The following is a 23296-nucleotide window of genomic DNA, read 5'->3' as shown; positions in this document are numbered from 1 at the left end:
ATGTTGATTGGGTACCAGCCTCTACTCCCCTCATCTGTGCACCAGGGCACACACCTCTCCCACTCGGCCACCCATCTGGACTTGGTAGGCTTGTTGTTGCCAGTTACAAGTGGAAGATGCCATCTCACTGTTGGGCTGCATTCCTCAAATGGCCAAGGGCATTGAGCATTCCTGCTGCCCCTGTTACTGTTTGGGTGCCCCCTAGGCCCCACCCCTTCACAGGTTTGCCTCCTCTATTGAAATCGGAGTTTTTTTAAATGTGTTGGCTTGCAGGAATTCCTAGCATATCCAGATATTAGTCTTTTTATTATGTCTTCCCCCGTCTACTTCCGTGGTCTGTGGTGTATCTGTCAAGCCAAAGTCCTGTTTGCCCTTTGCTCTACCACTGCTGGTGCTCCCAGATGTGCACAGGGCGTGCTCCTGAGTCCCAGATCCCTATTCCCTGCTGCCGCGGACTCTGGCCAATCACCAAGTGACCAAGCCAGAAACATGGCACCTTCTCGCCTCCATCAAACCAGTCCTCACATCCTGCCATTGGATTCCTCCACTTCTGTTCACCCCCACTATCCGTGCCCTGGTGCAAGGTGCAGCCCCTGCATCGCCCCCACCATGCTCCCTTCCCTGTGCCTCCCTCCTGCACAGAGCACCTAGCAGGGCATATGTTGCCGTGGTGGCTCTGACCTACATGAGGCTGTTTTTCAATCTGTTAGGCTGTTCTTCTGCTGCCTTTGGGAACCCAGGTCCAGGGCTGTCAGCCCCATTTATCTCTTCACCAGCAGTGGCTCCTCACTGGCCCCAACCCCTCTCCTCAGGGCCCTTGCACTTCCTGGAATACTTCCCCTGTAGTTTCTTGGCATCATGGCAGCGCTGGGGCCTCCCGGATCTTCCACCATTCCCCATCAAGCCAATATCCACTGTGTGGGGTTGGAGGTGACAGCCTGTGGCACTCCACTAACACTGGTCTTTTTCATTCTACCTCCCCTTTACATTCTACTGTTATTCTCCAGTGGCCCTCAGGCTGGGGCACGACGGGACAGCAGAGATGAAGCATAGAAATAGGAGCTTTATTCTCTAGTGTGCATACAGCAAGTTCCTTACACAATCAAGGAAATGGTTTCTCTTTCAGACATCTGACTCTTTTATCAAAAGAAAATCCGTCCTGCTTAGTCCCATTCTGGACAGAAGTTGTCCTGAGCAGTGTTAGAGATCCAAGTGAAAGGCTAATGGGGACTGGGATAGGCACATACTGTGGGAACCCGCCCTCCCCCATGCCTAGATGCCCTAGGCCTGTTGGAGCAGCTGGGAGGGGGTGCGGCAGAGAGCAACACCCCAAAAGACACCCAGACCTCTCCCCACATGGCCAGAATCAGCCTGGGAAGAGCCAGGGGGACAGGTGAATAGAATATGTCTGGCCCTTCCAGGTAGGGCCTTAGTGCTCAGCATCCATGGCATCCAGATATTTGGCTTCAATGATTCGGGGCAGCAGGTTGTAGCTGGGGGGAGGGAGAACAGACCCCAAGATGAGCGTTGGGTCAGATCTGCCCCAGCTCCCCTCGCAGAGCCAGGCTGGGCACATCCTGCCCCATTGCCCCTGCCCTAACCCATTCTTTCCCCGCCAGCTGGGTCCCTCCTGCCACTGCCCATCCTCCCGTACCGGATAGGGATCATGGCAATCATGATGAGAGGGAAGATCATCTTCATGTAGGGCAGGGTGCTCATGCCAAAGGCACAGAGCAGCAGCAGCTGTAGGACCTGCAGGCCTGTGAAGTAGTGGATCTTCCTCTGGGGCACTCTCCGGATGTAGTGGGTAGGCGGGTACGAGGTCTGCAGGTGGCCGGGACCAGCTGTGGGTCTGGAGCCGTACCCACCCCAGCCCCCCCCACCTCTCGACCTCTCGGCAGGACACTAACCTGGTCCTTGAGCAGCAGAGCCACACGTTCAAAGAGCTGGTTGCCATCAATGGATGTCAGCGCGATGTAGAGGAAGAGGCCATAGAGCACGGGCTTGGGGATCCACTGCAGCGGAAAGGGTAGCAGCAGGAGGGAGAAGCCCACCAGGATGCTGGCACCCAGGGAGGTCAGCCGTGTCTCCTTCACATTCACAATCCTGCATGGGCCCAGAGCACCAGATCGCCTCCAGCCCTGGTCCACAGGGCCGGGTCCCATCGCAGGCCACATATTGCTCCCTGGGCATTTTCACTCCTTCTGAGGTCACATGTGGCCCAGGGCTACCCCGCCCCCCTCCCAACCTCAGGGTCCACGTGACTTGCCTCCCATCTCAAGGGACCACTCACGTCTCATAAATGTGTCCATTCTCCACACGTTCCTCCACCAAAGCCAGTGCCCGCACGTGCAGTGGGGAGTGGGGGTAGGCAGCATGGATCCAGGGCAGCCCAAACAGAGACAGCCCACTGTTGATGATGGCGATGAGCAGGAGGTCCCAGTGGTAGGCAGTGCCCTTCACCAACCTGCAGCAGACAAGGGCACATGTGGCCGGACACCCGTGGCCCCTTGGAGGACCGGCTGCACACTCCCCTCTCACCGCCCCACCCCGGCCCTGCGAACCTGTTCTCTGGGGCGTTAGCCAGGGCAGCCACCAAGTTCTGCTCAATGAAGAAGAGCAAGGAGAGCAGGAAGCCCAGGCCCATGGCGCTGGCGATGGCCCCCAGGGACAGGGAGTGCATCTCGGCTACATCAAAGAGGCTCTTGCTGGGGTTGTAGCGGAACTGGCTCACTGCAGCAGAGTATAGGCCCCTGCTCAAGCCTGCAGTTCCCAAGGGCAATCCCACCCCACTGCACCCCCTGCTTGATCCCGACTCACTCTTAATTTCCCGGAAGCCGTAGGAGCAGATGAGGGAGAAGGTGAGCACCGAGATGGGCAAGGCACAGTCTGACAGGATCTCCCGCATGCAGGGGTGTAGGTAGGGGCTGGGGACACAGGTGGGTGTGTCAGTGTGGCCCAGGGGCTTGTGCTTCCTTCCCATCACTCCTAGACCCCCTTCACCTCTTTTTGAACTGGTAGAGGGTGTAGCTCAGCCACAGCGTGCCCAGCATGATGAGGAGGCTGAGCACAGCGGTCTCCCGGCCTGGGTGCTCAGCGTGGCGGCCCGTGGAGGTCAGCTCTGGTGGGCTGGCGAGGAGGCTGGTGTTGAGGGCAGTGTGGAGGGTTGTGTTGAGGCTGGTGCTGAGGCCCAGCAGGCTCACCAAGGAAGTGCTGTCTGTGTTGTCTCCAAAGTTGTCATAGTAGTACTTCTGGAAGACTGTGGATACAGGCCACCAGGCCTCAGCCATCTGGGCTCTGGGGGCTGAGGCCCAGCTTCCTCCTGGATGTGGGAGAGAAGGGGCCCTGTGGGAAGAAAGGGCTTCTGGGGGGAAGGGGAGGGAGCTGCCTCTGTCAGCCAAGAGGACCCCACTGACCTGCCTGTCCACCCACCCCCATCTCTGACAGTGCCTCACACCTGGCCTCATTCCTCTGATCCTACCTGAGGCAGCCCCGTCACCCTCCAGCCCATGACACTGCTGCTCTCTGCCGGTAAGCTCCCGAGAGCACCCTGGACCATGGAAGTAGTCGTAGCTTGCGTGCTGCTGGGCTGCTCTGGCCACAGGCCCAAGTCCCCCAGCTCAGCTCCGTTTCCCTGGCAGCAGGCAGCCACCAGCTAGACACTCACTTTTGACCATGCCCTTGACAGCATCCAGCATGAATGTGATGGAAATGAACAAGGCAATTATCTCTTCTGTCGACCTGCCGTGGAAGTGTAATGCTTCATCAAATGGCGGGGGGGAGGGTTTGTCAGGGAGCCAGGAGGAGGGGGAGGCTTCCCTGAGGCTCTACACAGCCTCCCACCTCCTCCTGCCATGAAAGCCAGGGTCCCTCGCTTCTCTGGGGCAGTGATATAGTGGGGGCACAGGACCTCGGCGGGTGGCATGGGGGCTGATCCAGATCCCCGGCCTTGGTCTCCCTCCCGCTCCAGGATCCCAACAGCTCGGGGAAAGCCCAGTCACCTCTTGAAGAGCTGCATGATCAGACTGAGGTTGAAGATGGCATAAAGCACGAGAAAGAAACTGTTCCACAGGCCCGTCCACGCGTAGAAGGTGTTGAAGTCCAGATTGTAGTCGTCACAGATGCCACAAATTACTGCAGGCAGCAGGACAAGGGGGCTGGTCAGGGCGTGCTGGGACCAGGGACCTCGGGAGCCACCTCCCCGCCGCCCCAAGTGCCACCGCACCTTGGATGTAGAGAGCCAGGGGCGCGGTGGTCAGCAGCACCACCAGCGGCTGCCCAGAGAAGAGGGCGTATAGGAGGCCTCCGATGCTCTGCCCCGCTATGGTCTTCTGCACATCTGCGCCAGTGGGGAGTCAGGGGGACACTGCAGCCTCGGGGCTCCCCCCACACCCCCACAGCCTCCCGCCCCTCACCGATGGCCCCGTTTGTGTTCTCATCGTTGAGGGACCCAAAAGCGATGGTGGGCAGCAGGCAGGCGAAGTAAAGGAACAGGGTGGTGGTGATGTATTTGCCCACAGCCTTGTTCTTCCCGATAATGCCTAGGACAGGACAGGACGGAAAGTGTGCTGGGGCTGCAGGGCAGGCGCGTGTGTCATCCAGGGACCTGAGCCACGGCTGAGCTCTGATGGGGACCACGGGGCCACGTACCGTCTGTGAAGTCCAGTGGGTATACGGGGAACCTGCGAGCGATATCCTCCCGGATGCCCTTCCCCACAGGGAGGAAGTCCTTGTGCTTCAGGGGCTGGGGAAGAGGACAGACGTCTGTCAGCTGGGAGGTCCGCGGCCCAGGCCCCACACCCCTGCCCAGGCCCTCTCTCCCAGTACCTGCGGGGATCTGTGCACACAGATGGAGTTCATGTTGTAGCCCTTTGGGCCCAGGGTCGGATACTGGCTCACCATGGTGAGCAGCTGCCTCTGATGGACCAGAGCCTCCTTGAATTCTTCCTCCGTGCGGGTGTTCAGGAGCTTCTGGCGGAAAGTGATGTCCAAGAACATGGTGGCGAACGTGCGCCCCACCTCTGTGGCTGTCTTGGTGCTTTTCTGGGGGCAGGAGACAGGAGAATCCCACCTGGAGCTCCTGGACAGTGGAGGGCACCCCTCCCCGGCCCCGGACGTCACTGACAGGCCTGAGCACACGCAGGTGCCCCCATATGAGCTGGCAGCAAGTTTTGTCTCAAAGTTCAAGCATCAGTGGAGTCTGCAGTGATTTCCACCAGGTTGGCAGATCACTAGAGCCCCCAAATTTCCTTAATAAACTCATGTGCCCAGAAACTGAGGTATGGGTATGGTCCCGAGGAACACAAATATGTATAATCGTGGATAGAGATCACAGTGATGGAGAAAAATGTTTACCCAGCTCCACTTGACTAGTGGTATTTGTAGTGTCTGCTGGTTGATTTGATTTTTTCAGGGGGATTCCAGGCCTGTCAAGCCTGCTCTCTCCTGCCTGACCAAAGTCCCCTCTGTGAACCCAGGGCCCAGCCTCCCCCACACCAACCTGTCCTCTGGGAGCAGTGTCCGCCCCTAGGTGTTGCCTGAAGCCGCAGTCACAGGGCTGGGCCCACCCACACCTGGCTTTCCTGTCAGCTCAGTCAGGCTCATTTTCCGCAGGAGCCAGGTGCTGGGCTGGTTGGCCCGTCACAAGGCACAGTGTAGCTACTCAGCCCCCCGGGCTACTGCCCCTTCCACTTCCCTATCCACCTCACCAGCTGTCACTCCCTCTGACCCATGTGCTGCCCACTTCCCTAAATGCCCTTTCCCTCTCCCCAGCACTGCAGCACTCGGGGAGGTTCACAGCACATCTATGAAGTCCCCGGAGGGCATTCCCCTCGGTGCCCACTTTGCCTAAGAGAAAACCTGTTGAGGAAGCCCGTGCGAAGCTTTAGCCTGTATCAGAGGCCTGGGCAGGATCAAGAAGCTAGTGGAAGTTAAGCCCCTGGAGAGGGGCTCTAACCATTTTCTTTCTTTCCTTTCTTTCCTTCTTTCTTTTCTTTTTTAAAGATTGTTTTTATTCATGAGAGACACAGAGAGAGGCAGATACAGGCAGAGGGAGAAGCAGGCTCCCTGCAGGGAGCCCGAGGAGGGACTCGATCCCAGGACCCCTGGGTCACGCCCTGAGCCAAAGGCAAATGCTCAACCACTGAGCCACCCAGGTGCCCCACCCTAACCATTTTCTGTTTATGATTTTCCCTCAAATAAGGCTCCCCAGACTATATCAGTTTCAACTACCACAAAAGCCAGACGCCTGACCAGGGGGTGTGGGACCCGGGCAGAAGTGGGGATTCTTGGCCAGCAAGTCATAAAGCCAGCCAAGTGGAAGGAGGATCAGGGTCCGGGCAGGCTGATGAAAAGCCCCCACGTTTGACTAATACTAGTCTTAAGAAGTGGGACCCCTGAGTGGCTCAGCAGTTGAGCATCTGTCTTGGGTCAGGACATTTTAAAATCCTGGGATCAAGTTCCACATCGAGCTCCCTGCATGGAGCCTGCTTCTCCCTCTGCCTCTGTCTCTGCCTCTCTCTCTGTGTCTCTCACGAATAATAAATAAAATCTTTTGAAAAAATAATAATCTTAACAAGTTATCTCTTTTCAGCCGAGAGGGAAATACAACTTTCTGGGCAATGACTAGGGAAATGAGGGCTTGATGAGGACGCAAGTTGGCTTTGGGGAGACCCAACAGGGTAGAGAGGAAGGACAGTGTGAGCATGAGGCCTGCAGGGGCCTAGTAGTCTATGGGGGCCTCTGGGACATGAGAGAGATGCCCCCAGGAAGAGGGAGGGCCAAGTTCCCTGGAACCTTCCTTCTCTGGAAACAGAGACCCCTGCAGGCCCCTACTCACCATCTTCGGTGGAGCCAGCACCAGGATGACAAACCGCACCTCACATGAGTTTTCCCCCCAGTTCTGTGGGCGAACCAGGCGGCTGATGCACACGTGCCGCTTCAGCAGGGCCTTGGAGGTACAGCTGCCGGGGGCAGGAGGGCACACAGTTGCCACCCTGGGAGCTGGGCTCCCCCACACCCCAGGACCCCAAACTGACCCCCCCGCCCCGTGACCTCTTAGGGAGCGAAGAAGACCAAACAGAATAGAGTGCTCATGCTCTCCACCCCCAAACTGGGTGGGCCAGGCTGACCACTCACATGATGCAGATCCACGACTGCTGGTATTGCACCCCTGTGACCGTGGCAGTGACTCCTTGGATGGTATCTGATAGCAAGTGGGCTGAGGACAGAGGGAGGGGGGTCAGAGGATCTGCTGGCCCACCTCCCTGTCCTCCCGTGCCCCACCGTGGAGCCAGGTCAGACCTTTCCCCTCCGTGGGGGCCCCGGCATCGGTGAAAAGCATGGCCATAAACAGGTCCACGTTGCAGTCAGGCTCGGTGTTGTTGGGGTCGTGGGCCAAGCGGCAGAGCATGGCCCGCAGCACGTCATCCAGCGAGGTGGCCGTCTCATTCAGGATGATGCTGGCCCGAGCCAGGAAGCCATCCAGGTCCCGGTGTGCACGTATCTCCAACTCAAAGTTCTTTAACTTCAGGTACTGCGGGGACCCCCGCGCACAGAATCACGCAGGCCCATGAGTAAGATCTGTGGCCGTGACCTGGGCCCCTCCTCCACGGGGGGATCCCCGGCTGCCTCTGCCCACTGGCACCAACACCCCCTCCAAGAGGGAGGGCCCAGCCTGGCTGGCCCAAGGCCAGGTCAAGGGCTGGCGTGGAACACCTGTTTGGTGTGAGTGGGGGCAGCGGGAGCTATCCCAGGGAAGCAGCCACCCCCCTCCCCCCAATTAGTGGCCCAGGACCAAGCGTCTCCTGTCCTTGAAGGGCCGCTCACCTTGCGGGAGGTGTGTAGGAGCCCACAGCCGCCAGGCGAGTCACTCTCAGCTAGAGGAAAGCAGGAGGGCTCAGGGTGCCACCCCACCTGTCCAGGCCTCTCTAGGTGGAGCGGGGCCCAGTCCTCAGTCCCCTGCCCTCCCCCAGGCAGGTCCCTGCTACAACCCCCATACCAGCCTGGCTGGGCTGCACCTCGAGGTTGACGTTGACAAAAAAACGGACGCTCTCGCCAGACACAATGGAGGAGTTGACCGTGTCGAAGGCCTCATCCCCCAGGCTCTCCTCACGGGTTTCAGAGGCATCATCCATGTCACACTTGAGGTAGCCTAGAGACCCAGCCACCACCGAGAGAGACCCCCCGGAAGAGGACCCGGCTGTCAGTGCTACACACCAGAGGGTGGGAGTCCCAGTCCACGGAGCAGGGGCCCCTGGGCTGTCCCAGGGAGTGGTGACGGAGGCCTCTCGTCGGCCAGGAAGGAAGCCTCAAGCCGGGGGAGGCAGACACCTAGTCCCGGCCCGGCCCCCGTCGGAGAACAGCGGCCGCCAGCCGGCAGCCCTCACCCGACGGCTTTCTCCAACAACCGTGAGCTGCAGGAGCCGGGGCCCTGCACGCTGACCCACGGGGACCCTCCAGCTACAGAAACATACGGTGGCGCCGCAACTCTGGGCCAGGTAGGTGGTGCAGTCGTACAGTTAACCTGGCCCTGCCCCCCCAGACCCCCCAGTTATGGGACCCAGGCACGCCCGGCTCCCTGGGTGGAACCCAAGGGGAGCCAGAACCATTGTGGTATCCAGCCCACTCCCCACCTTATGGGGAATGCCTTCTTTCAGTGAGGGCATGTGGGGCAAGGCATGGAGGCTGAAAGACTCGGTCCAGACATCTGACAAGGCCCCGGAAGCAGGGGAGCCAGAGGTACAGTCGGGGACTGATAAGGGGAGCCCCAGGGGAGACCCAAGGGTGGGCATGAGGAGTGTCACAGCATGATTCCTTCCAGAGCAGAGTCTTTCGAGGGGTGGCAGGTTAGTTCCTACCACGGCTCGCAGCCCAGGACCCCTCCTCCTACAGAGGAAGCCTTCCTGGTGACATGCAAATGTTCCGCTCTTGCTTGGGCTCCTCTCGGCCTCTGAGATGACAGTTTGGGCTGGCCGTGCTACCCCTGTCCTGACCCCTGGTCCATCAAGCCTAGGCCCACTCGCCATGGCTGATCTGTCACTCCTCAGGCCAGCTGGCCAACACCCAGGCATGCCAGCACCTGTCCTTTGAGCAGAGGGCTTCCCTCCCCAGAGGGCCTTCTTTGAGGTGCCATGGAAGCTTCCTCTTCTGGCAAGTCCTCCTAGGGCCCTGCTGGCACTCCCTCCTGACTCCTGTGGGTCCTCTATGGTTTACCACTTGTGAGTGCTCCCATGAAGGGGGTTCTGAGAGCCCAGACCCCACCAGTGCCTGACAAACACCTGTGCAGGGACGGGGAAGGGTCAGCAGCACGCCTACACCTGCCAGGCAGTGACTCACCCTGACTCACTTCCACTCTGGCCCGCCGGCTTCCTCTGCACATCCCAGGCCCTGTCCCCTCAGTGTCCTGTGCTCATCCTGAGCCCTTTGGGCAGGAGGTGCTAGGTCTGCACTGAGCTCAGAGTCAAAAGATGTCCTTCCCATTTTTGTCATGGAGCTCATGTCCATGAAAATCCCCTTCCTCCCCAGTCCCAGGCCTGCTTTGCTTACACTACCTGGCTCCCCAGCCTCCTTCTGTCCCCCCACCAGCACCCTGTTACTCCTGGGTACTTCCCTTCACACCGCCCTCTTCTCCCCCTATTCTGGGCTCTACCTAGGGCCTGCCTAGCTGATACTACTGGGTCCCTGCAATGCTCCTAGGAGGCCATATCCCCACCTCCATCCTATAAGCCCAACACATAACCTAACCTGCCTGCCAGCAGCCTGGTACACACAGTCCCCCGGCCCTGGGGAGGATGAGAGCATATCACCACTGTGTCCAAGCACCATCCCACTAAACACCCCAGCAATGATCAGGCCAGCCTCCAGGTCTGGGCACAGGAAAACCCAGAGACACGGAGAAAAGGGAGGAGCTGGTCTCGAGCAAGCAGGAAAGCTGAAGTGCAGAACTGTTAGGTTGCATTTCTTTAGAGGGGCGATGGCAGCCTCAGAGGGCTGGGTGGGGACTGAGGGGTATGGGCATATAGGACACGACCTAAGGCGGGCCAGGTAACCAGAGCATTCTAACAGCGAACCAAGGGAGGTCACCAGATGGTCCACACACACACCCGGGACCACCGGAGAGACCTGTCCATGACCGCTAAGGTGGTGTCAGCTGCTCCCCTGACCCTACCACGACCTCCTGGAGGGCAGGATCTAAAGGCATCCCAGCACCAGCAGAAGACCACAGCTGGGTAGTCAATGCCCTGTGTACCAGGTGGAGGGACTAGGTCTAGAGACTCCTGACCAAGGAGCTCTCTATATACACACCCTCACAGAGGTACTCACCTACATCCTCAAGGTATCCATTCTGCGACATGATGGAAGGCGAGTACTCTGTAAGGGAAGCCCAACAATCGTTACCAGCTACACGAACCAGCCCTGGACGGCGTCCTGTGCCAGCTGCTCCCCACCCTACACCAACCCTGCGGACTCCTCCTTACTCTTCCCAGGTACCCAGCACAGGCCAACCGAGGCCAAAGGGAGCAGGGGCTAGACCTAGGCAGGGGCCCCTGTGGAGCCAGAGGAAGCCAAGGCTGCTGTCCCTCAGCCTGTGTGCTCCGCCGGGAGTGAGCCAGGCCAGGGGAAACCTCAGCATGTTTCCTCCACGAGCTATCATTCACAGTACCCTGGCACGGTTGGTGGGCTGTGTTCCTGGGCACGGGCAGCCAGGGCTGGAGGGAGGGGGCCTGTGCCTCCACTGTCCTTGGGGTGGCCGGTCTCTCTGGCCTCCCTCTCTCGCTGTTTCGCGGCCAGGCCCAGGCCCTGGGCGGGGGGCCTCCTGCCGGCACATCGCGCCTTTCACTCCCACATCGGTCCCTGGGGCCATCAACACCCATCACACGTGCAGTCGCCCCCAACTGCGCGCGCCCGGGGCCACAGGGGGCCCACTTGGCAACGGCCTCCTCCCCTGGGTGCTACCCGCGTCCCAGGCCTCCTGGGAGGCGGAGCCGTTGGTCCCCCGGGGAGGAGGGGGCGGGGAGCGCCGGGCGCGCTCACCGCGCGGGGCCCCGGATGGTCCCGACTGTTTGTGCGGCTCTGTGCGAGGAAGGAAGCGACGGGAGGGGCCGCGTGCGCGAGAGGAAAGCGCCTCCAGACGCGGAGACCCTGGGGGTCGGAGGGGCAGGATGCGAACCGACGCGCGGACCGGAGCCCGAGCTGCATCCAGGAGGGAGGGGCGGGGGCGGTGAAGCTAGACCCGAGGCCGCAGGGATGGGCCGAGGACGCGGGGCCGAGGGTCCGGAAGGGCGGGGCCGGTGCACACCTCACTCCCATCCTGGGCCCCCACGTGCAGGTAAATAAACGGCAGTACAAGCCCCCGGCTGGCCCTCGGGGCCAGAGCCGCGAGGTCAAGAGGTAAAGACCGCTGCGGCCTCGCAGGGGGCAGCCGGGGGCCCCGGGATCCCGAAGAGCGGGCAGGCCTCCCCGGGCGGGGGGCGCGGCGGTCCCGGCGAACGAGGCGCGAGGCGGCAGCGCACCCGCGGGGGCCCGCACAGCCCCGTCCCGCCCACCTGCACGCCCCACCCCTCCCCTGGCTACCTCGTCGGTTCCCAGACGGAGTTTCAAGTCGGCGACGGAGCATTAAGCCAAGCACGCAGCGTCCACGAGGCCCCGAGCCCCGCCACCCGCAGCGCACCCCCGGGCTCCCGCTGTCTCTCCGCCGCAAGCACACCCGGTCCCAGGCCTGGGAAGCTCCCACGAGCGCCTCGCCCACCGCGGCCCGGGGCCCTGCAGGCCGCCGGCGGCCGCTTTCCCCCGGTGCTCCGACGGCCCCGCGTCCCCGCCTGGCACCCGTCGGTCGCGGAGGACCACGGCCCTCCCGTCGCGTCCCCGCCGCGCCTCCCGGCTCGGGCACCCACCGCACGGCTGGAGGTGGAACATGCGCTGGGTGGCCGCGGCCATGGCCCCGGCGATCGGCCGGACGGATGCACACGCGCGCGTACGCCCGGGCTGCGGGCTCCTCACTCCCGAGCCCCGGGACCCCGAGCGGGGCGTCTCGGGCGGGCGGGCGGCGGGGGCCGGCGACACACCTCCGCGCCGCGCCTGGGTCCTAGTGCCGCCCGACGCCCCGCCCCGGTGCCGCCCTGGGCGGGTCCCGCCCGCGCCCTCGCCCGCGCTCCGGCCCGTACCCGGCTGGCTGCTCCCGGGAGCCCGGGGCGACGCGGCCAGAACGCGGAGATCGGGCTCCTAGGAGCCCGCGTGCCCGCCCAGGCGTCGCCGGATTAGGGGCTGGGCGGGGCCGGGAAGTTTCTGGGAGGAAGCTCGACGGGCCCAGGGCCCCCACGAAGTCGCGCCTCCGCCGCGGGTCGCGGGAGGACTCCCCCGGCGCCGGCTTTAAGCGCGTGGCCCGCCCCCCGCCCCGCGCCCCCCGCCCCCCGCCCCGCGCCTAGGCAGGGCCTAGCCGGCCAGCTGCCCCGCCCCTCCCATTCATCCCGGCCGCCCGCTGGTAAGCCCTCCTCCTCCTCCGGGAAGCACGCCCGGACTAACTAGACGGGCCGGCGCGCATTCCCGGGGCGACGCCCTCGCGCGCAGAGCCTGAGGCGCTCCCCGCTGGGCGGCGTCGGGGCTGCTCCTGCGCGCCTCGCGGCTTCTCTTCTGGCCTCCGCGCGCCCGCGGCTCTCTTGGGTCGCGGGCTTGGCTCGCAGCTGCTTTCCTTCCCGAGGTGGGCCTGCCGCCGGCTTTCCCTTCCCGAACAGGGGGAGCCCGACCCGGGGACGCGCGTTCGCCGGCGCGTGGCTTCTGTGGATCGAGTGTGTGTGTGTGTGTGTGTGTGTGTGTGGACGCGCGCGTTGGTGTCGGGAGGCGGTGTACGCGCGGGCCGGCCGGCGTGCCCGGCGACCGATCGGGCAGATCCAGCCCACGCCGCGAACCCCGGGCCTGGCCCTCGGGGTCTTCTCGGCCCTTGAGCCCCGGTTTGACTCAGGAGCTCCCCCCACCAGTGTCAGCCCCTCGCCCTCCGCACTCTGGCTGCCAGCGACCCCCCCAACCTCCTGCTGGGAAGGAGTCCTCAGCCACGTTCCCCAGGCTGGAAGGGGGCAGAGCGGTCTGGTTCAGCAGAAGGCGGGCTTGCGCTTCTGGCGCGTCGGGGGAGCCCCGTGCGCACCCGGTGGGCCGCGGTACCCATTCCAACCCCTCCCGCGAGCCAGTGCACTGGGACGGAATGCAGATGGCCGGGAGTACCCGGCGACATGCCCCAGAAGATCGCCACCACGTGCAGAGGACTCACTGGGGGCGGGCCGCAGGTTCCCTTGGGGCTGAGCACAGGGCCCGGGAGAGACACAGGATCTTCCTGGGAACCCCTGTACTCCACCCTTGGGACCTTCTTTCCACGCCCTGTAGCTAGACCCTTACCATTGCACAGACTTCCAGAGTCGTCCGGGGTGGGGGGGTGGAGACAGAATGACAGCCAAGGAAGAAGCAAGGTTGGATGGGGTGGGTGGGTACCAGGGCTGGACCCCTGAAAAACCACCTGTTTTGCCCCCAGCCTCTCCCTTCTAGGAATGCCTAGGCTTCTGCCTCTGTCTGCCTGAGTCAGCAGCAGCTCTCAAATACCCAGACCTTCCAACTCTCTTCCAGGGAGCCACTCTGGATTGGGGGGGGGGGGGCAGCCTCACCCCTCATTTGGGACCTCACCATTAGCTCACTGAGGAAACAGGAGTCCCCAGCTACCAGTTCACCCAGTGGTGGATGGACCTGACTCTGAACTGCCACTGAGCCTTCTCTGCTTCCTGCCCTCTGTGCCTGCAGGTCCCGTCCCCCTAGTTGCTCTGGAGAGAGCCCCAGAACCCCTGTAGCTCCCCCAGCCTCTCAACATGAGAAGCTGTTGCCTTTGGATCTCCCACCCACTACTTTGGTGGATCAGAGGCTGGGCTGCCTTGGCTGTCAGCACCTGTGCCCCCTTGGGTCCTTACAGGGGCAGGGAGTTAGGGATCCAAATATAGGCACACACACTTCCTCTCATCCCCTCCCTTGGGGTCTTAGACTTTCCTGAGTGCTGGGTTCCACAGGGCACTTAATGGCTTTGCAAAGGAGTTTCCACTATAGATTGGGCCTATAGATTGTGGAATCTGGAGTGAGAAGTAACTATCGCATCTCATTCAAAAATACAAAACAAGACAGGGGCACGAGGCTGGCTCAGGCCATGCAGCATGCAACTCTCAATCTCAGGGATGTGAGTTCGAGCCCCACGTTGGGTGTAGAGATTACTTAAAAATAAAATCTTTAAGAAAAATAAAAGCACAAAACCAAAACCACTCCCTTGGACACCCTTCCCCTTCCAGGTACCATCCGATTCCTCAGCTGTGCTTCACAGAGCACATTTCTCCAGAGTTATCTCTGCTCTTCTGTCTTCGTGCTGTCTCCTTACTTCTCTTCCACCCCCTCATAGGGCTCTGGTCCTCACTCCTGCACTGGAGCTGCCTCAGCTCTCCCTCCTCCCCCAGCAGGACCCAATGCCATCCATCCCTCCTCCTCTCTCTCCTCCTGGACGGAGCTCTAGCACGGGAGAGCTTCCCCTGGCTCCGTGGCTCTCGACCAGACTGGCCACAGCCAACCTTCAGATTTCATGAGTCCTGTCACTGAGCTCCTGCCTTCAAGGCACCACAAGTACTTCCTCTGTCCCTCCAGCCTGGATGGCTACTAGGCAATTCTGAGGGAACCCAGGCCAAACAGAGCTTCCAAGTCCACCATCCACCTGGCTGCTCTGGACCTGGGCATCCACGTCTGATCCATGAGCAAATTTTGTGGGGTTTACCTTCAGAACAGAGCACAGTCCTGCCCACTGTCACCTCCAGCCCCGTCCACCATCTGGCCTTTTGACTTGCCCCCACCCCTACCCATCCTCCACCAACAATGGCTTCTCATGGTGGTTAGGAAAATAAAAACTGAATAAATACAGCGAAGCAGTCTCCCTGCTGTAGGCCTAGGGGTGTGGCATAGGGGGTGCGGTACAACGTGGCCCCGGGCCCATTTCCCACCTCATCCTGTACCTCCTGCTCCCTGGGGAGCACCGCTTCTGCCACACTGGCTGCCAGCTCTTCCTTCAGCACAACCAGCTCTAGGCCTGCCTCAGGGCCCTGATCCTCTGGGTGCCTGGAGGGTGTGTCTGGAGCCCTTACCACCGCTCCTTTCGTGCTTCGGCTCTTGGGGGCCTTCCCTGCTTGTATCACCTAGAGTGGTTCCCGTTTCCTTTCCTCACACACCCCCATGGCCCCTAACTCCAGCACATCCTTCTCCATCGCTTCCCACTTTCCTGCCAGGGCCCCATCTCCCCGGCTAGACGGGAAGCTCCCTGAGAGCAAGGCTGTGTTGCCTTCCCCCAGCATAGCACGCAGTGGAGGAGGTGCTCGGTAAACCTGTGCCATGTCTCCACCTATAGCTCCCCAGTTCTCAAGCCAGCGCAGCCTTCCATCCTCCACCCTGCTCTAGTTTTCCAGCTGCATGTAATAGGGGGCCAGCCGGATAGCCCTGATTCCTGATGGCTCCCTTCCTCTCACCCCAGACCCCTCAGTCAGGGCACCAAAACCTTTTATTTCTACTTCTGGTCCCCCCATCCCCCCGCTTTCCCCTTCCTTGGACCTTTGGCAAGTGTGGCTCCCCACACCTTGCAGACATCAGGCTTCCCTTGAGTCATTTGGGGTTTTACAAGCCTCTTGGGGTTCCTGCTGCCCTGACCAGCCTTCCTAGCCCCTCACAATCCTGGGAAGAGGGATGTTGTTCCCACATTATCCCTTGCTGATGCTGGTGGCCTGGAGGAAGGAACCTAGTCTCCACCCAGCTCCTCTCCTGTGGGCATCTCCAAGCCCCATGGGCAGTGGGTGGAGGGAGACCTTTTAGTGCTCAGCTAATACAGCATTAAACCCTCTCCCTGTTGCTCTCTATCCATACTGAAAGATCTAAGCTCCTATGAGGGCAGGCAGGAGGGCAAGAAGCCCTGTGGAGGCCAACAAGGACCTCTTCCCCTTAGCAGGACAGCTCTTTGAGCCACCCCTGACCCCATTAACTTACAGTCACAATCTAGAGGTTGAAATGGAGTCTTTTTAGCTAGAAAATTCCATGAAGTCTTGGTTATCAAATCATCTTTCCTCTTCCTGTTGTCCTTATTTTGCTATTGTACATTCATCCAGGCATGAAACTTTTTTTTTTAAGATTTTATTTATTTATTCATGAGAGAGAGAGAGAGAGAGAGAGAGAGCGGCAGAGACATAGGCAGAGAGACAAGCAGGCTCCATGCCGGGAGCCTGATGCGGGACTCGATCCTGGGACTCCAGGATCACGCCCTGGGCCTAAGGCAGGCGCTCAACCGATGAGCCACCCAGGAGTTCCCAGGCATGAAACTTCTGAGTAAATATGTATAAAAAGTTTCTTAAAGATTTGCAGCCATGTGAGAGAGAGAGAGAGAAAAAAAAAAAAAACACCTCTTTATTGATATGGTAAAAACAGTAGTAATTGTAGGCTAAAATGGACACATACATTTTATTTGATTAGCAGCTTTTTAAATTTATTTTAAAGACTTATTCATGAGAGACACAGAGAAAGAGAGGCAGAGATACAAGCAGACTCCATGCAGGGAGCCCAACGTGAGACTCGATCCCAGGACTCCAGGATCACTCCCTGAGCCGAAGGCAGACGCTCAACCATTGAGCCACCCAGGCATCCCTGAATAGCAGCTTTTAAAAACAGATTTATAGTCATTTATTAGTTTGACATAAAATGTATTGACCCTGATCCCTTTTACCAAATTATTTTGGCTGGTCACTTTAGCACTTCAGAAGCCTGGGGAAAACAGGAATAATTTGTGGATAAATTTATTTTTCTCCAAATTTTTGGATAATAAAAAAAGTTTTTGGAAGTGTTTCACAACATTGGGTTTTTTTCCACTTTGGTTTTTTTCCACTTCTACCTGGAGGTCACCCCCTCATTCCCGTCTAGTTAATCATTTTGACTTGTCAATTGTTCCTTCGGAATCACTCTCCAGTTAGTCCTCTTCTCATCCCCGGCAGTGTGGAGCAATGGGTCCACCCCCACATTACAGTCTATATGATCTTTCTTTCCTCTTCTTTTTCTTTTTCTTTTTTTTTTCCCTTTCTTTCTTCTTCTTTTCTTCTTTCTCTTTCTTTCCTTTTCCTTTTTTCTTTTCTTTCAAGATATTAGTTATTCATGAGAGACAGAGAGAGAGAGAGCGGCAGAGACAGAGAGAGAGAGCGGCAGAGACACAGGCAGAGGGAGAAGCAGGCTCCCTGCGGGGAGCCTGATGCAGGACTCGATTCCAGGACCCTCGGATCATGACCTGAACCGAAGGCAGACACTCAACCACTGAGCCACCCAGGCGTCCCTATTATTTAGAGGAAAAAAAAAAAAAAGATTCTCAAAACATGTTCCTGTGGAACATCGGTGTCCCTGAGTATGCTAAGGCACTAGAAAACCACACAATGGTGGTCTTTTCTCAGTTTGCAGGGGGAAATGGTCCTATTGCAAAGAATGTTTTTGATGAAAATATTTTTTCCCTTTGGTTAAAAATCACTACCACCACAAGAGGACAACTTTGTGCTTGCTATCATTTGTACTAGAAAAGACTAGCAGAAAGCAAAATTTAAAAAATCAAGTATGTATTTGATTTTAACAGAGAAGCTCAGAAACAGCCTGCTATGCGGGTCTAGGGAGCAAGGCCTGTTTTGAGGGCCTGAGATTCCCCAGTGGGCCTGATATTGGGAGCCCTTGGAAGTGCACAGTGACCCATGGTCAGGCCAGTCAGAATATTCCTGACCATTGTGACTGGTTCAGGGATGGGAATGTGATCCCAGACTTTGGTGCTGCCTCTGGAGGAGGCTGGGTCTTCCCTTTAGGGTGTTGGAGCTGCTGGTTGCATAAAGGAAGCTCACTGCTGGGGGGGCGGGGAGGGGGTAAGGCCACCAAGTATGGAGAGAGGCTCTGATGACATCTGAGTGCCTAAGGCCAGCTTGAAGCTGGGACCACCCTAGACTCTTCTTACAGCAACGGAGCCATGCCCTTTCCATCATGGGCTGGCAGTGGGGCATATTGCCATGTTTCCTTTGGGCATGACTGTTTCCTAGACTGTGTGATAGAAATGAATACATAACTATTTCTCGTGCTTCCCAAGAGGGCTCTGTGATACTCCGCAGCTCCACCTGAGACCCTCTGCTCCAAGTCACTTCCCATCAAGTGGGGACAGGCCCCCTTCCCAGTTCCAGGCTTCCTGGCCTCTGAGTCTTCTTGGCCCTCAAAGATCATCCCGTCCAGGAGCACCCCCCCCCCCCCACACACACACATGTACTGTTTCCCCCATCTCCCTGACGACTCTGAGGGTCATCCCGAAACCCTGGTGGTTTCCTAGCAATTCCAAGCACAGGAGCTCCTCAAGGTTCACATCTGGCCTTGCGGGACTCCAGGTGGGAGACTCTGGGGAAGGGGGCTGTTGAGGAAAGGGATGCTTCTGCCACCCCCTCTCTCCCAATTCCCTGGGCTTCTCACATGCAGTTTTGCCTTGGTTTGTACATGACTACTTGAGTGCACAGAACCTCCAAACCTCAGACTACCTTCCCCACCATCTGAGGGAGGCTGCCTGCAGAGGCTGCCTCCTCCCCTAGGGCCAGATCTCCATCCCCCTGTGGAGCCCTTCTCCTGTCCAGAGGCCCCTCGCCTCAAGAGCGGGACAGAAAGCAGGGTCTCTGCTTGGCAATCAGCTCTTTCTCCACAAGGCCAGAGGCCAGAGGCGGGTGTGGGTGGCGCCTGCCTCACTGGTTTTGGGACCCCTGCCGCTCTTGGAGAGGGGTGCTGTGAGCACTCTGTTAGAGCTACAGGCCTGTGGGCAGCCTCTCTCTGGGTGGGCATGTGTGGCTCCCAGGCTCCTGGGGCAGGGCAACATCAGAGCAGCGTCCTGGAGGGACCCTGAGCCAGGGCAGTGGCTCGGGCCCACCCCTCCACCCCCTGGGCCCTTCATTTTCGATTGTTCCCATTTGTAAAGGGGTAACAAGGGCCATCTCATGGAGCTTTGGCTGGAGTTACCTGGGGCGACCAGCTTGTAAAGCACCCTGGCCAAGTTGGGGTGTGGGTTGCAAACTGACACCAGTGCCCCGCTATCCAGGAAGAGCACAAGGTCAGCCATGGATGCAGCTCCTCCCAGGGCCCCAGCCAGCTTCCTTGATTCCCTCTTTGGGTTCTGAGAGTCGAGAGTGCCCGCTCCCATGCAGGGGGGTCTCTTCATGAACCTTACCCTCTGTGAGCCTTCTGGGGCCTGGGGGTGGGAATGTGTGCCCCAAGGACCTCTCCCCAGCTGCCCAGCAGAGCATTTGTTTCCCTGGGAGGCCCAAGGAAGGGCTCTAGTCCCAGGGGATTGGCCTTCCCAAACTCCGCCCCACCTTGGGGCTGAGTCCACAGCAACAGGTAACAGTGCCAGGTCTTGCTTGTTCAGTGAGTTTATTGGTCCTTAGCATGATATCTCAGTTACCAAGGTAAATTCACATACACAACTGCAGGTAAAAACATGTAAAATAATATAAAAATAAATTGAAAGCTACTTTTATATATTTACTGAATTAAGTAGTGTAATAAATACTATAATAAGCAAAAAGCTTCAATCACACAATTCAGTTTCACTGAAGTTACAGTAGTGTTTGTAAATATGAGTTTTAAAATTTAAGTTACAAATATTAAAGCACTGAAAAACTAGTATAAAAGTGAATTTTGGCACGTAAGTGAGCTCTTCTGTCATTATTTGACAACCTGGGACAAGGAAGCCTTTTCTCACCTACTTTTTGAGGTACAACTATCCAACTAGGTCAGCAACATGCTGGAATACTTAATAGTTTACAATCTTTGAGTTAACTTTTCCCTTTTGATAAGCCCAAAGAGCAAACCCAGAGCTTATTACTGTGCAAAAATTCTCCAAAATCCTAAGAGAATTTAGGAGGGAACTTTTTCTTGCTACCAGCAAGGCCCAGTGTCCTGGCCTCAGGTCAGAGAGCCACAAGGGCTCGGATGGGGCCAGTTGGACTCCTTGCCAGCAGCCCCTTCCCAGGGTGATCCCTTTTCTCCAATTTCTGCCTCCTCCTTCCAATCAAAAAAAGAAAAAAAAATCCCATATCAAAACGTAAAATAACCCATAACTTCAGCGACTTCAATGTTATCACACTCACTCTGGGTGATATAAAACTGAAGCTGCTAATAGGAAAGTTGGCAAAAAGCACGTAAACCCCTGGAGGACTTCTGCCTCTCCCTAAGGAATCTACTACACCTGATGTCACTGCTGGGTCCCTGGCATCCACTCCTAAGGTCAAAATCTACAACACAGTGTCATGGCCCTTCCTCTGGAGACAGCCTAAGACCCTGTCCCTCCACCTGGAGCTCCCAGAGGAGTTAAGTGGATATTAAAACTTCACAGTCAGAACCCATAGGCACCCAGCAGGTTCTAGAAGGGGCAGTGCAAGGGGGGAGCATCCTCCCTGCTTCAGTCCTCAAAGAGCTTACACAGCTAGTGTGCCTCTTCACCAGGGGCACAGCAAGTGTGCCCCCAAGGAATGCCCTTTCGCCAATGTGCCCCTTTACACTCCCGAGAAAGCTGAGGAGCGTCACCAGAGGCCTCAGCCAGTTCTGCCTTTTTGGCTTTGGAACTTAACGTTTTGACTTTTTTCAATCACAGTTTCATATTCAAGTTGAGGTAATCACAGTATTCCCTCTAACAGTAGAGGAATTGGGACAGTGGGGCAAGTTGGTGAGAGAGCATTTCTGTGGACAATGGTCAGAAACCAAGACCACCACGTAGTAGAGCCCCACGCAGTGGGAAGACCCGCTTTTATGTGCGGGCTCTGAACCCTCTTTAAAAACTCTTTTGTGCAGCAGCCAGGAAATGGCTCGAGCTCCTCAATCTAGAGCTTTCATTTAAAAGTTCACAGCAACCCACTTGGAGTAAATGGCCTATGGTTCCCCTACCCTCCCCACCCACCCCACTTCTCCTTTTTCTAAGGCTGCTCAAGTCTGAGTTTTTAAAAAGAGCTCGGTAGAGCTAAAGGAAGCTACAGTAACTCATTGCTTATTTAATCAATTGCACTTAAGATCTATGTTATTGATTCTGAAGTAGAGACAGGCCCACTATGGAACCCCAGCCTCTGGCCAACCAGAAATGAGGTGCTCCCAGACTTGGGCTCCATATCTGGGCCCTTGTCACCACCAGCTTTGGGAGCTGGAACTGGAGTACATGGGCCTTTTCAGAAGGCTTTCTTCATGCAAGATTTCTTATTGAGTGGTATTTGGGGTTTTGTTCATTTGGCTTCAAATACAGATTATTTTTTTCTAATACAAGTACATTTTATTGACAAGCCCTTAACACCTGCTTTGCTACTTGCATGGAGGCCTCTGAGTGACCAGGCACATAGGCCACATGTGCTCCATCCTTTCTTAATCTCTCCTCTGTGCCAGGGGCCATTCTCAAAAACCCCTCTACATTACTGGAAACTTTGCTGGTTTCATCTATGTGCTTCTTCCTAAGACATGCAAAAAAAAAAAAAAAAAAAAAAAGTAAAATTCAGAAAGCATTTACAATCTAGGCCGCTGAGGCGCTAAAGTCCTAACAGGCATCACCCAAATATCAGTGCCTGTGACCCCCCCCTCCCCCATAGTGATTCTGGAAGTCAGGTATGGGTACATTTGTAATTCCCCTCTGCTTTATGGTTCAGCTGAAAACAAAGCCTTTCTAAACTAGATATTGGAATTCTTTGAAACAATGCTTGGGGACATAAGTTTCCTGAAGTTTGTGGCTGAAGACCAAGCCTTCCCTGGCAAGGCTCAAGTGAGGGATGGCTGCTGGAGAGTAAGCCCCCTTCAGGGAGGCTCCACAAGTGATCAGAGCCCTGGGCCTAAGAGTAAGCAGTTGCAGGATGCTCCCCTCAAAAATAAGGTGAAGCATCATCAGAAGGGCTGAATGAGGCAAACCAGAGTGATGCCATGAGGGGAGCACAAAACCAACTTCCAGGGAGACTGCTTATAATAATTCAAAAGCCTCATGCCTCTGGAAAGCAACATGCCTTTCCCCTCAGTTAGTCTATAAGGGGACATCCCTTCATCTTAGAATAAGCTGTTGACCTCAGCCCAAGCTGTGGCTCTGTGGGTTGGGCTTGGGCTACTCCCCTGGGGCTACTCCCCAGGGCCAGCAGGGCCAGCTCCTTCAATGCAAGGGGCCTAAGTGGGAAGGCAGGCATTCCCCTGGGAACACAGTTCTCCTGGGGCAGTGTCTGAGGCCCAAAGCCTGTGGTGGCTTGCTCCTCTAGGCATGGCCACAGTTCAGGCAGCCAGGGTTCCTTCTACATCCCAAAAGCTCCTCTGTGTACAAATGCTGCCCTCTGTCACAGTGCCTCAATAGCCCAAAGGAGGTACTGTGACGAGAGACCAAGAGGTTCTGGGCTGCCAGCCGCATACACAGGGCAGTCCTTATCTGTTCATCCTCCATGAGCCCCCCCCCCCCCCCCCCATCAGTGGTGCAGGTGATGCTCTTCAGCGCTGTGTGGAGATAAAGACAACATGCACTCAAGCCAGTATACAAAGGCCAAGAAGAACAAGGACAGCCCCTTTAGGGAGGGGCCTCTGGGAGAGCTGAGGTTCAGTAACCACATTTCTGAACATCCACCTTTAGGGTGGACATTCTGCAGGATGTATGGCCCAGCCTTCCCCTAGGGCTTCTGCTCAAAGAGGTCATGGTACTCCTGCTGATCCAGCTCTCGGTTATACTTCTCGATTTCCCGGTTGGCTTCTTCCACATAGTCATTCATGAACTGGTCCATAACTGGCATCTTATTAAGGAAGAGAGCCCTGTGCCAGGAGGACAAGGGAGCCTGCCCAGGCCCAGAGGGATCTGTGGGCAGGTGAGTGCTCAGCCCACACAAAGCCTACCTACTGGGCTTTTTTTATATACTGGCAGCACCACAGCTATAGAGAAGAGGTCAGGGTTGGCATGGTTCCTTCTTGAGGTGTTAGTGCTGAGCCCTTCAGCATTCATGAGCACATAGCAGGACTCCTGTCCATTTTCTCACAGGTTAACTATTGTAATCACATCTAGTCTCCAATTTGTCAATTATGATCCTGATGACCACAGAACGCAGGATGTCACCAGAGCTACATTTAAACTACAACCCAGAACGCAGGATGCCACCACAGCTACATTAAACTACAACCCACAGGTGTATTAGCAATCGCTGAATGAAGGCAAAATTATTGTTAATGACATTAGAAGGCCAAAATGAAAAGCCTGCCT

At 57.3% G+C, this 23296-nt stretch overlaps 2 protein-coding genes and 1 long non-coding RNA gene across 13 annotated transcripts in view; 1 reads left to right on the top strand and 2 right to left on the bottom strand.

The window, feature by feature from the left end:
- Positions 1–1043: 1043 nt before the first annotated feature.
- Positions 1044–12323, bottom strand: SLC4A11 (solute carrier family 4 member 11). Of its 8 annotated transcripts, none has more exons than XM_049100737.1 (20): positions 12165–12323; positions 10324–10371; positions 8000–8152; positions 7828–7877; positions 7303–7534; positions 7138–7219; positions 6839–6962; positions 4828–5043; positions 4651–4744; positions 4416–4541; positions 4226–4339; positions 4002–4134; positions 3668–3741; positions 3004–3322; positions 2821–2927; positions 2565–2733; positions 2294–2467; positions 1911–2106; positions 1655–1824; positions 1044–1493 (listed from the first exon to the last, which is right to left on the bottom strand). In XM_049100737.1, the coding sequence occupies exons 2-20, from the start codon at positions 10352–10354 to the stop codon at positions 1430–1432; spliced, it is 2628 nt and encodes an 875-aa protein (XP_048956694.1). In that variant the 5' UTR covers positions 10355–10371; positions 12165–12323; the 3' UTR covers positions 1044–1429. The 8 variants fall into 8 exon arrangements, with proteins under 8 accessions (XP_048956694.1, XP_025325251.1, XP_025325252.1 ...); XM_025469466.3 differs by lacking the exon at positions 12165–12323 and adding an exon at positions 11895–12056; XM_025469467.3 differs by lacking the exon at positions 12165–12323 and adding an exon at positions 11895–12055 and having other exon boundaries at positions 3004–3259.
- LOC125753576 (uncharacterized) lies at positions 3321–5274 on the top strand. Its single transcript, XR_007405712.1, has 2 exons — positions 3321–3531; positions 3971–5274. It is a non-coding gene; the product is annotated as an uncharacterized LOC125753576 (long non-coding RNA).
- A 7130-nt stretch (positions 12324–19453) lies between the features above and the next one.
- DNAAF9 (dynein axonemal assembly factor 9) overlaps positions 19454–23296 on the bottom strand; it is a 190207-nt gene continuing 186364 nt past the window's right edge. For 3 of the 4 annotated variants that reach the window (XM_049100735.1, XM_049100734.1, XM_035706102.2), the window contains one exon: positions 19454–22828. In XM_049100735.1, coding sequence (XP_048956692.1) covers positions 22716–22828 — 113 coding nt within the window. In that variant the 3' untranslated portion in view covers positions 19454–22715. The remainder of the gene's footprint in view (positions 22829–23296) is intronic. The other variant, XM_025469461.3, reaches the window with a different exon arrangement.

This window comes from Canis lupus, chromosome 24, assembly GCF_003254725.2.
Source record: "Canis lupus dingo isolate Sandy chromosome 24, ASM325472v2, whole genome shotgun sequence".
NCBI lineage: Eukaryota > Metazoa > Chordata > Mammalia > Carnivora > Canidae > Canis > Canis lupus.
The sequence above is the reverse complement of the archived record's forward strand: the minus strand, read 5'-3'. Positions and strand labels throughout refer to the sequence as shown.

What these genes read in the sequence shown, in the direction of transcription:
- SLC4A11 (XM_025469463.3), bottom strand. Translation starts at nt 10,874, where the DNA reads ATGGGTGTTGATGGCCCCAGGGACCGATGTGGGAGTGAAAGGCGCGAT. An exon ending in TCCTACACACCTCCCGCAAG is followed by an intron (nt 7,535 to 7,827) that starts GTGAGCGGCCCT and finishes GGGTCCCCGCAG; the next exon opens with TACCTGAAGTTAAAGAACTT. An exon ending in TGCTGGCTCCACCGAAGATG is followed by an intron (nt 5,044 to 6,838) that starts GTGAGTAGGGGC and finishes TCCTGCCCCCAG; the next exon opens with AAAAGCACCAAGACAGCCAC.